This window comes from Sorex fumeus, unplaced genomic scaffold (assembly GCF_029834395.1).
Source record: "Sorex fumeus unplaced genomic scaffold, SorFum_2.1 ptg000122l, whole genome shotgun sequence".
Classification (NCBI taxonomy): Eukaryota; Metazoa; Chordata; class Mammalia; order Eulipotyphla; family Soricidae; genus Sorex; species Sorex fumeus.
In genome coordinates, this window is record NW_026606179.1 from 21,099,193 (window position 1) to 21,110,713 (window position 11,521).

The following is an 11,521-nucleotide window of genomic DNA, read 5'->3' on the forward strand; positions in this document are numbered from 1 at the left end:
TGTACTCACTCCTTGGGTCCAATTCCTTCAGGCAGATGGAAGGAATCAAGTTGGTGGTCATCTTGGGTTCCAAGGGGGTGAATAGACCTGGATCCACTGCCATTGGGAAAGCAAAGTGCCCCTCTAAGAGAGCCAGGAGACCACTTGTTTGGCCTTTATCTGAATCTTTCCTCTGTAAACTTCCTTCTCAATGAATGTGGTCATCTTGGATTATTGCCTTCAGCTGGGAAGACAGCTTTGCCTGTGGGAGGCGCAGTTTCATCCCTGGTACCCTATGGTCTCCTGAGCGCCAGAGGAACAACTCCTGAGCACCATGCAGGGAGTAGCCCCTGAGCACTATATGATGTGGCCCCCCCAAAAAAAATAAAGGAAAGAAGAGAAAGAAGAAAGGAAGGAAGGAAGGAAGGAAGGAAGGAAATTTCTTCTTTCAGTGTCTGGAAACAACACTTTTGGTGTCTGGAAAGCCCCACCCCCAAAGCACCTTCACCCCTTGTCTTCATTCCTCTGCAAAGGGTTCATTGTCCATCTTAAATCTCATACACATGGAACAGGTAGGCACGGGGGGCTACCTTACTCCCGTTGGGGGGATCCCTTTGGCTGAGATGATCCAGATTATTGTAACCATCTTTCCCTCCCTCTCAGCAATGTTCAGTTTTGGAGGAGTAAGATCATCAACTCGTGGTTCCTTAGAAATCAGGACAATCCATGGTGGCTAAAATTCTTCAGTTGAGGGGATGTCACACATGAGTCTGGAGACGAGAGTGACCTGGTGTGGGAAAGACTGCATACGGGCAACAGGGAGGCCCTGGGCTCAGATCTGGGAGCCCAAAGGATGTGGGTTTGATGTAGTTGATAAAAGCTTGAGGCTGCGGCCGGGGTAGAGTGAGAGAGCCTGCTGGATCTCTGTATGGCCTGCACTGGGGCACCAGCCGGGACGTGGTCAGATAGCTGGTCCGGTCTCGGTAGGGTCTGCACGGGGGGATCGGATTGTGTGTGGGGAGATAGTTTGTGTCTGCTCTGTGCTGTCTTTGCAGGAGGTCCATGGCAAGAGGCGGGTTGAAGTCATGGTAGGTAGGGGTTCCTGGAGGTCCCGGGGGATTGGGAGATGGCAGGAAATTTCCTTCTCCAGATGCTTCACCCAGGCTTGGGCTCACACTGACGCCTCGAACCTTGTAATAACCATTGGTTGGGTCCTGAAGGGACAAATGGGATTTGTGAGGGGGTGAAGGTCACTGAAGGAAAGATGCTGGGGGACCGGAGTTAGGGTGGTTGCCTAACAGCAGTTAGGGCAGTTGCCTTGCACACGGCCAACCTGGATTCTATTCCCAGCATCCCCTATGGTCCCCTGAGCCAATCAGAAGTGATCCCTGAGTGCAGAGCCAGGAGTAACCCCTGAGCACAGCTGGGTGTAGCCCAAAAATAAACATTAAAAAAGATGCTAGGATCTAAAGACCTAAAATCATAGTTCTTTGAGAGCAAGGCATAAAGCAAAAAAGCAATTACCATTAACTTATATGGGAAAAAAATGTTGATATCCCTCAATACTTTCCTAATTACACCAAAGAACACACAAAATCTAAAAAAGCACTAGTCAAAGCAGAAATACGATAGCCAGTCTGCACAAAGTATTTCCCAGGGAAGAAATTTGTTGGCCCGCTTACTGTGGCTCATTGCCCCTAAAAAGGCTGTTGAAAAACAAATGCTAGGCTGGAGAAATAGTACAGTGGGGAAGACTCTTGCCTTGCATGAATCTGACTCAGGTTCAATCCCTGGCACCCCATATGGTGCCTTGAACCTGCCAGAAATGACACCTGAACACAAAGCCAAGGAGAAAGACCTGAGTACCACTGGGTGTGACTCCAAAACCAAAACCATAACAATAATGCTGAACAAAATTTAAAACGTTTTTTTTTTCTTTTTTGGCTTTTTGGATCACACTGGGCAATGCCCAGGGGCTATTCCTAGCTCTGTATTCAGGGAATATGTGATGGCAGGGATCAAACCCGGGTTAGCCACGTGCAAGGCAAAAACCCTACCTGCTGTACTATTGCTCCAGCCCCCTTAGAATGTTTTCTTTTTGCCTTCTGTGGTCAAGGCAAAAATCCTCTTCAGATTTCTTTTGGTTTACGAGAACAAGTCATAATTTTTCTTTCATAAAAGCACAGTGGTATAATTGAAACAGTCAATGAATAGGGAATTCCTACAACAGGCCAGTGAGGAGGTGGAAGGGTAGAAGGAGAGGTAGAAGAAACAAGAGAGATTGAGACCAAGACATTCATTCAACATCCCAGGAGCCTTGAGGCTTTGATTTGGCGTCAGATCCTGGGCTGTGGCAGCAGAGGTGTGGGATCACCAGGCCCCTGGCTCTTTTCTCATGAAGATCCAGGCCGAAGGGTGTAAAAGGCAAATCACCAGAGTCAAAGCCAGTCTAGAGGCATCAGGGTTAGATGGGGAAAGCCTGGCACTAGGTGGCAGAAACCCGGGAAATTTTGATAGGGCTTGATGGGAAAGCACAGGAAGAATGACTGGGGCTGTTCTGGGACAGTCAGGCAGAGTGGACATAGATGTGGTCAGTGAAACACAGATGGGATGGTCAAGGCTGTAAGGAGGGAGGCATGGACTTTTTGGAACAAAAAATGTCTGTACTGAGATCAGAGAAGAGATGGAGGAGAGGAGGTAGAGAAGGGGAGAAAGGAGAGCTTCAGGCCAAGAGACCAGCATGTGCTCAGTGCAGAAGACAGAGAAGGGCTCTGGTCTGGGAACTGGAGTTGTGTGGGACTATCCTGAGATGGATGAAGGTTTAGGCTCAAGTGAGGTCTCTGTGGGACCTGGTAGGGTGGAAGGGGCCTGGGAAAGTCAGCCAAGTGAAACATCCAGGAGGCCTAAAGGGACAAGGAAGGCGCAAACTGAGTGATCCTGTTCTGGACCAAAGACAGGCCATGGACGGGAGCAGTGTGGGCATTCAACATATACACAAACAGGAACTGTGCATGTGGTGTGATGGCCTGGAGGCAGGAAAAAAGAGATGGCAAGGGTTAGGTCCCAGCTTTGAGGGTAGAAGAACAGAAAAGGAGGAAAGGAAATGGAGAAGGAGTTGGAGATGCAGAGAAGGGAACCCCCCTGTTCCCAATACTCACCTTGTTCTCCAGAGTCCCCTTCTCCAGGACCAGGTCACTGTGGTCTATGTGCATCGGGGTGCCCTAGTGGGAGATGCTCCATGAGAGAACGTGGTCAGAAGACCCTCCTGCTCTAGTGTCAGATACTGAGATGGATATTGGAGCTGGGGGACATTTGGGTCAGGGGTAACTCTTGGAAAGTGTGCTGGTACTGGGAGTGCGTACTGGGGTTACATTTGGGTTTTCTGTTTGTTTTTAGTGTTTGGGCTATATCCAGCTCTGCTCAGGGCTTACTCCTGGCTCTGTGCTCAGGGATCACTCCTGGCGGGGTGACCATATGTGATACTGGAGATGGGATTTGGGTTGCATTCATGCAATGCAATTGGCTTCACCCACTGAACTATGGCTCCAGCCCCTGGTTTGTTTGTTTATTTTGTTGGTTAGTTGGTTGGTTATTTGGTTGGTTTTGGGGCCACATCCAGCAGTGCTTAGGGATTACACTTGGCTCTGCACTAAGAGACGATTCCTGGAAGTACTTGGGGGACCATGTAGGTGCCAGGGATCAACCCTGGACCAGCTTCATGCAAGTCAAAGTGCCTTCCCACTGTACTGTCCCTCCAGCCCTCTGGATTACACTTTGGTTCTGGAGGTACTTTGGGTCTGAGACCCCATGATCCTACCTGTTCTCCACTGTTGCCCATCGTCTCCTCCTCTTCCTGGTCTCTCGAACTGGAGGCATCACTGCTGCCTGGGATTTGCACCGTGTTCTTTTGCTTTGAGAAAGAAGCTGCGGCCAAGGACAGGTGAGGGGGAGGGCAGAGGTAAGTGATGGGCAGGATCATAGCTGGGGGAGACCCAGAAGCAGGAAAAGAGAGGGCCAGGATGGATCATGTAGGGTGGCTGGAGAACCCAGCCTCGAACGACAAGGAGTATGTCCCTGAGAAGAATAGAACTGGGGCTCCAGATAGGAATCAGGGCCGAAAAGGGAGTCCAGCTCTTTGCTGGGTAGAGAGGGGTCCCAGGGGCCGAATTCCAAAGCAGGGCCAGAGGTGGGGCTCAGGCACTGACCTTTGCCATGGCGACAGAAGCAGAGGAACAAGCCAGTGATGGTCATAAGAAGGGCCATAGCCGCGGCCACTCCTCCAGACACAATCTGCAGAAAGGGCACCGCGGCTGCAGGGAGAAGAGAGGTGTCCTGGGGATTCTGAGCAGGAGACTGCAGAGGAACTTCAGGTAGGGGTTCAGAACTCATGCTGGAAACCTCTAGATGCGAAAATAGGCACCCTTGGGGATCCCCAAGGCTTATCATCCTTTAGCTTGAGATCCCTGAGTTCACAGGCTTCCAAAATTTGAGGTGACATAGATTGAAACTCCTTGGCTCAAGGGAATCAGTTTTAGGGAAGCACACCTAGCAGTGCTCAGGACTTATTCCTAGATGTGCTCAAGGGTCCACTGGTGGACTCAGTGGACAATATGGGATGCTGAGGATCAGACCTGGGTCAGCTGTGTGCAAGGCAAACACCCTATCCGCTGTACTATCCAGCCTACTCTAGGGAATATTAAAGTTTCAGAGGGTCTTTGACCTTGCCATCCCCCATATTTTGGGATCCCTTTCTCTGGAGTCTCTAAGTGTAGGAGTCTCTCAAGGTGGGTAGGATTCTGTCCTCGGGGCTGGAGCGATAGCACAGCGGGTAGGGCATTTGCCTTGCACGCTGCTGATGCAGGTTTGCTTCCTAGCATCCCATATGGTCCCCTGAGAGCCACCAGGAGTGGTCCCTGGGTGCAAAGTCAGGTAAGTAACCCCTGTGCATCACTGGGTGTGACCCAAAAAGCAAGAAAAAAAAAAGGATTCTGTCCTTGGAGGGAATTGATTATTTTGAGGTCACAGGAGTCAAGGAATTCACAGTTTTGAGGGTTCCCAAGGTATGGAGTCTTTGACCGGAATGGCAGTTTAGGGGTTCAAAATTTGAGATACAGGGGCCTGCAGCCCAGTGGTCTCACCTCTCCCATCCAGGCTGACCCAGGCGCCTCCTTCTCCTAGCCGGTTCCGGGCAGTGCAGTTGAAGCCTTGCTTAAAGTCAGATTCCCGAGTGTGGGAAATGTGGAGCACAGAGATCAGGCCGGGGCCCCGTTCTCCACTGCCCTCCGGGGCCGGGAATGTCTCCACCAGGAACCGGCCCTGTGATCCTGCAGCTAGGAAGCCATCATCCCAAGACCAGACCTGGGGTTGAATGGGGGGAGGGCACAAATGAGGGAGATCAGAGGGTAGGGAGGCAGCTGGCAGGGTATCGAGAAAGTCAGAGGAAGACACAGCAGTTTTAAGGGTCGAGATGACAGGTCGGGGGCCATGATAGGTCGTGATGGGGAGTTGAGTGGACAACTCCTTACCACGGCTTCTGGGAGCGGGGAGGCGAAGACTAGACACTGGAGGCGCGCGGGACCCATCAGGAAGGCAGGTGCGGAACTCAGAGCAGTCACAACAGGGGGAGCTGGTTTGGAGATGGTGGACCCCTCAGAGGAGCGGCTCCTGGCCCCCAGGGAGTCCACGCTCTACGGCGGGGGCGGGGCGCAGGCCGCGCCGTTCTGCCCATCTTCTTCGCGAGTCCCCGCCCACCGCGCTAGACCACGCCCCCTCGGTGGCCGTTTTCTCACCGTTCACGGTCAGCCTGATCTCCGCGGTGCCTCCCCCGCGGCCCGAGACCCCAGGCTCGGCCCTGCACACGTAGTCGCCTGCATCTTCGGCCTTCACCGACGGAATAAGCAGCGTGGGCCCGGTCGCCAGCACCTGGGACGGAGGAGGGGCGTCAAGGTTAGGACGCGGCCGGGCGCCGGGGGACACTGCCCACCCCCAGTCGCAACTCGGGCTTCACCTGCACGGCCCCGCGCCGGGTCCAGGTCACCCGCGGGAGCGGGTTCCCGCGCCAGGCACAGCTGAAGGAGGCGTCTCCCCCCACGTCTACGGACACGGGTTCCGGCTTTGCCTGCAGAATCGGCCCGACTGCAGGCGAGGAACGAGAGGTCACATGGCCCCGGAGCGACGCAACTTCGGATACGGGATCAGCCACCCTGGATACCCTCCTCCCCTCTGCCCCAAATCACCGCTCCCAAGTCCCGCCTCCGCTCCATGTTGGCATTGACCCACCTCCGCCGAACCCTGCCTACACCCCACGCCCGACCCCCTTCCTCCTGCCTAGGTTGCAGCCACGCGGCGCTCCAGACCGCCCCCCACCCGCGCCCCGCTCAGTCGCGTCGGCCCCGCCCACGGCCCGTCCATGGCCCCGCCCCTGCTCACACTGCACGTTCAGCGCGGTGCTGCGGTTAGCGCTCCCCACGGCGTTGCTGACCTCGCAGGACACCGGCTGGGTCAGGAATGAGGCGTCCGCCACCACCTCCAAAATTGACCCGCGGGCCCCGAGCACCGGGGAGCTCCCCTTTGCCCACCTGCAGAGGAGGGGGAGCTGTTAATGTTATCCCCTCCACAGCGGTCCCTAAGCCCCTGCAGTCCCTCAGTCCTCACCTGTAGCCAGTGACCGGGGGCTGGGCGGTGGCCTGGCACCGGAACGTGACTTTCTCTCCTTCATACACAGTCTGCGGTTCTGCAGATAGCGTCACCACTGGTGGGTCTGCGGAGGTAGGCCAGTGGTCAGCACAAAGACCACTTGTAACCCCTCTGTGGCTGTCTTAGGAGTTCAATTCCCAGTCCCTTGTGCCCCAGCAATCTGGGTCTCCATTCTCTTCTTCCCTTTGGGTCAGGAGTCCAGGCCTCTCATTCCCAGTCCGTCATGGACTCCAAGTCTATACCCCCCTTGTTCCTCATACTCTGGAGTCAAAACCCCTCTTTCCTCAGGGACCTCAAATGTCCATCCATACTCACACTGCAGGCTCAGAGTGACAGCTGTGTCCTTCCCGGAGGGTAAGGCTTGGTTCCGGGCACGGCACACCAAAGTGGCTCCATCATCCTGGCTGGAAGGGGTTAAGTACAAGATGCTCTCCACTAAGCCAGTGCTCTCTTCGTTCAGCTGGGTCTGGGGGTTAAGAATAATAACACTAGCCTGAGAGATTGTACCAGAGGGTAGGGTGTCTGCCTTGCAAGCAGCTGACCCTGTCACCCCTTATGGTCCCCTGAGTATTGCTAGAAATGATTCTGTAGTAAGCCCTGAGCACCACTGGGTTTGGCTCAAAACACAAATAAGTAAATTAATACAATATTGATTGCATCCATCCCTTATAATGCTTATTTAGTATATGACTTTCTTCTAGGAATTTATTTATATTAAATATCACATTATTTAATCCTTCAAATCACCCTATGGATGCATATTACTAAGCCAGTGCTCTCTTCCTTCAGCTGGGTCTGGGGGTTAAGAATAATAACACTAGCCTGAGAAATTGTACCAGAGGGTACCAGCTGCAAGCAGCTGACCCTGTCACCCCATATGGTCCCCTGAGTATTGCTAGAAATGATTCTGTAGTAAGCCCTGAGCACCACTGGGTTTGGCTCAAAATACAAAAAAGTAAATTAATACAATATTGATCGCATCCATCCCTTATAATGCTTATTTAGTATACGGCTTTCTTCTAGGAATTTATTTATATTAAATATCACATAATTTAATCCTTCAAATCACCCTATGGATGCATATTACCCATTGCACAGATAAGGAAACTGAGGAACTGAGAAGTTAAGTCATTTAATCAAGCTCAATCACCTACTGAGTGGCTGAGCCAGTATTTGAAACTGGGTGATCCAGTCGGAGGGTCTGTACCTTTAATTGCTTATTGGGTCCCACCCCCTTGAATTTCTGCACTCTCCCCTCCATAAACCTGTGGCCTGAACTGACCCCCAACTGTCCCTGAATGGGCAAGGGTTGACAAAGGGACTTGGACCTGACCTGGCGGAAGGTGGCCCCATCCAGTCGGACCCCGTCTCGGAACCAGAGCAGCTCAGGAAAGGGGTGAGCATCACCACGGCTCCGACAGGTCAGATTCGCAGGAACCCCAACAACCAGAGACACAGAGGGACCGCCCAGTACCTGGGGGGGTTCTGGGGGCACTGTGGAGGACAGATCAGGAGTCAGAGTTGAATATTCAACCCAGAGACCCTGATCTTCCCAGCTCTGGCCAGCCACTCCTCTGGATGCCCCCAAATCTCCGCCTCCCCCCTAACACTAGTTGTCGCCATGGGCCCCCGGGCCAAGAAGGTTCTCACCCAGTACATGCAGCTGGGCTGGTCTGGAGCGGAGGCCTGCCTGTGAAGCCTGACATTCATACGTGGCTTGGTCTTCCAGCTCCACCGGTCTAATGTGGAGGTCATGCTGGCCACTGGCTCCACTCCCTGATATCCAGTACCGAGGCCACCCTGGAGTCAGGGAAGAAACAATCACACCACCATTCTGGCTTCCTGACCCCAGGGCCCCCATGCCCATATGTTCCATAAGAATTGAGACATTTCCCAAAACAGATGCTGCATCAAAGACTCCTCCCAAGTCCAAGTCACTGCACTTGAAAATGATAGAGCATAAAAAGCCCTTAGAGTCAAAGTAGGGATAGTACAGTGGCTAGGATGCTTGCCTTACTTGTGGCTGACCAAGTTTTATCCCAGGCACCACATAGGGTCCCCTGAGCAGAGAACCAGGAGTAAGCCCTGAACACGACCAGGTGTGGCTCCCAAATGAAAAATTTAAAAAGAAAAGGGAAAAAGAGACTAGACACTACTTCTGGAATGAGGGGTGTGGCTATCACAGGGGAAGGGAGGGGGAGGGGCCAGTGGGTTAGTGCTCTGAGGACCCAGGCAGTGGTTACAAAATGCCTATTTTAGAATTGGTGAATCTTCCACTCAAGTTTTAAGGGCTTCTCTACAGTTGTGATTAATTTACAATAAACATTAAAACTCCCAAATCCTATGGGTCAGCCCAAAGAAACGAAAATGTTGGAACTTCCAAATGTTTACCAGAGCTATTGGTTTCGAGAATTTGAAAGCATCGAGTAGAAACTTTAGTCACAGCTCAAGCCCCTTCCCCCAGCCTACGCCCTGGAGAAGAAAACAGGCTCACCCGGCAGGTCTCTTTGGCCCCCTAGAGCCAGCCCATCCTTAGTCCACTGAACCAGTCCCCTGTACTCGCCCAGGGCACAGGGGAGGCGCGCCTCGGACCCCAGCAGTACCACCAAGTCCTCTGGCTGTTGCACGAAGTGTGGAGACCCTAGGAAAATAGGGGTGGCGGGCGCAGAGATGAGCTTCTTCTTTCAGCTCCCAGGTATCGGTCCCACCCCCTCCTCCCGCAGACCCGGAGAGCCAGCCCAGCACCATGCACCCAGCAAAGCTGATAAACAAACAATTCCCCATATACATTGCCGCCCCCTTCTTTCGTGGTACCTGCATTTCCTTCGAGGCAGAAGAGGAGGGTGAGGAGAACGCAGACTGGCATCCTGAGCGAGTCAGGCCCCAGATTCAGACTTGCACCAACTTCCTTGCCAGCGCCTTCCTTGGCGGGTACCTCTCTCCGCTTCGCACCCCAGTCCCTCTCGCTGGCCTGGGGCTGCTCGAGCCTGCCCAGCCGCGATCTCCGATGCTCAGAAACACTGGCGGGTGCGTGGGATCGGCCTCGGTGAGACCCCGGGAGGGCGGGAGTCCACTCGCCCCGCCCCCGCCCGCCCCCGGGAGCCCCGCCCCCTTCCATTGAGAAACTCCCGCGGCTACGGCGCCGATGAATGGGCACACTGCGCGGGGGTGCCCCGGCCCGGTTGGGGTCTGGGAACTAGAACACCTGGACGGAAAGAAGGGGGTCCAGGCTGGGCTGGACACCTGCACGCTAACACGGTTCCGGGGGGGCACAGGGAGCCTGGAGATGAGGTAGAGAGAGAGGCGAGGGCATGGAAGAAACTCGCTCAGCCCAGGTCCTGGAGGGAACGCGGAGTGGAAACAGAGCTATAACGGGGAGCCCTCGGGACCTCGCCAGTTTCCGCGCCCTGGGGAGGCGGGGCCCGTTGGTCTTCTGAGACTGCGGGTCAGAAAGAGGGCATGTGGGTAGCGGGGCCAGCTAGGACCTTCCCCCAAGAAGAGGGAAGGGGTTTCAGCTTTTCCCGCCCCAAAACGTCTCCTCAAAAACAGCCCTCTTGGGGCGGGAGCGATAGAACAGCGGGGAGGATGTTTGCCTGGCTTGCGGCTGCCCAGGGTTCCATCCTCGCCATCCCCGTGGTACCTCGAGCCCCGCCAGGAGTGATTCCTGAGCTCAGAGGCAGGAATAAGCCCTGAGCATCGCCGAGTATGGCCCCAAGCCCATAAACAAACAAACAAACAAACAAACACATTTCCCTCTCGCCAGTCTACCACCACTTGCTACCACCACTGCAAAGCAAGGCTCATCCTATGATACAGCAACCCAGGCCCCCAGCCCCTCCTTTCCTGGACCCCCCAGGCCCTCGCCCCCCTCGGTGGTTGCCTGGAGACGGCGGGGCGGATGGCCAGGCTGGGAACCGCGCAGCTTGTGCTGGCGGCTGCGTGTCGCCCAGCTGCGGCGTTCCCACGCTGCGGGCAGAGTGCGCTGCGCAGCTGGCTGGGCAGGTGGGCGGACCCAGCGACGCCTGGGGACGCGGGGGTGGGGGGGGTGCTGCTCGGGGCGGGGGGGGGGGGGGGGCTGGGTTCTACATTCCTGAGCCTGGAAGGACTCGGGGTCCCTATTAGGCGCTCCCTTATTCCTCAGCTCATATTTTTGCACCCCTAAATGGCAGAGACCTGAAAATTCTCAGAATTCTAAGATTGGGGGTTCAGATCTTTGTAGATTAAGACGCACTTAATGGCCTGAATTCTGAGTTTCTGAGGAGTTAGGGATCCAGCTAGGTTCGGCACAGGCAGCATGGAAGAATTGAGAGAGAATGACAGCGGGTGGGAAAATCTGATCTCAGCATGAGTGGATTTAAACCAAATCCTTCCCTCATCCCCACCAGCCCAGGCGGTTTTGGAAACCAAGGAATGAATATCTGCACTGGGGCCTGGGGGGGCCTGAGGGGGAGGGGGAGTGGGTTGGGAGGGAGGAGGTTTCCAGGCTCCATCTCCTGGATCTTTGGGTCTGAACTCCCGAGTCCGAGAGGATGGGTCCTGGGGCCCCACATATCTAGGTCCTGACTTCTATTTGGGAGACACAGGGCTGGAGTTTGGAACAGAAATAGGTGCATTGGGGCCCGGACTCCTGAGTCTGAGAGAGGAAGTCAGGGGGTGAAGCTGTTTTTCCAGACACCTGACCTGGTTCCCCTTCTCAGCCCTCTGGGGCTGCAGGCGTGGAAAGATGGGGAGCCTGAGATCCCTGGAGCCTCAGGAGGAGGAAAACAGCTACAGTGGAGGGTGGAAGGTTTGTGCTAATTAAAGCTCCCAGCGACTGACAGCTCTATGCCCTGATCCTGAGGGATAC

At 54.5% G+C, this 11,521-nt stretch overlaps 1 protein-coding gene across 1 annotated transcript; it reads right to left on the minus strand.

The window, feature by feature from the left end:
* Positions 1-595: 595 nt before the first annotated feature.
* Positions 596-10,468, minus strand: KIRREL2 (kirre like nephrin family adhesion molecule 2). Its single transcript, XM_056136464.1, has 15 exons — positions 9,490-10,468; positions 9,170-9,316; positions 8,326-8,475; positions 8,009-8,169; positions 6,991-7,141; positions 6,634-6,739; positions 6,409-6,557; positions 5,987-6,114; positions 5,769-5,901; positions 5,505-5,605; positions 5,118-5,337; positions 4,185-4,289; positions 3,797-3,903; positions 3,138-3,200; positions 596-1,193 (listed from the first exon to the last, which is right to left on the minus strand). The coding sequence occupies exons 1-15, from the start codon at positions 9,791-9,793 to the stop codon at positions 738-740; spliced, it is 2,481 nt and encodes an 826-aa protein (XP_055992439.1). The 5' UTR covers positions 9,794-10,468; the 3' UTR covers positions 596-737.
* Positions 10,469-11,521: the final 1,053 nt, after the last annotated feature.

Bases quoted from the DNA above. Each gene is read 5' to 3' on its own strand.
- KIRREL2 (XM_056136464.1), bottom strand. From the start codon at position 9,793: ATGGAAGGGGGCGGGGCTCCCGGGGGCGGGCGGGGGCGGGGCGAGTGG. The intron at 6,740-6,990 runs GTGAGTATGGAT...CTACCTCCGCAG, and splicing joins TGTCACTCTGAGCCTGCAGT to ACCCACCAGTGGTGACGCTA. The intron at 6,115-6,408 runs GTGAGCAGGGGC...CCTCGCCTGCAG, and splicing joins CACCGCGCTGAACGTGCAGT to TCGGGCCGATTCTGCAGGCA.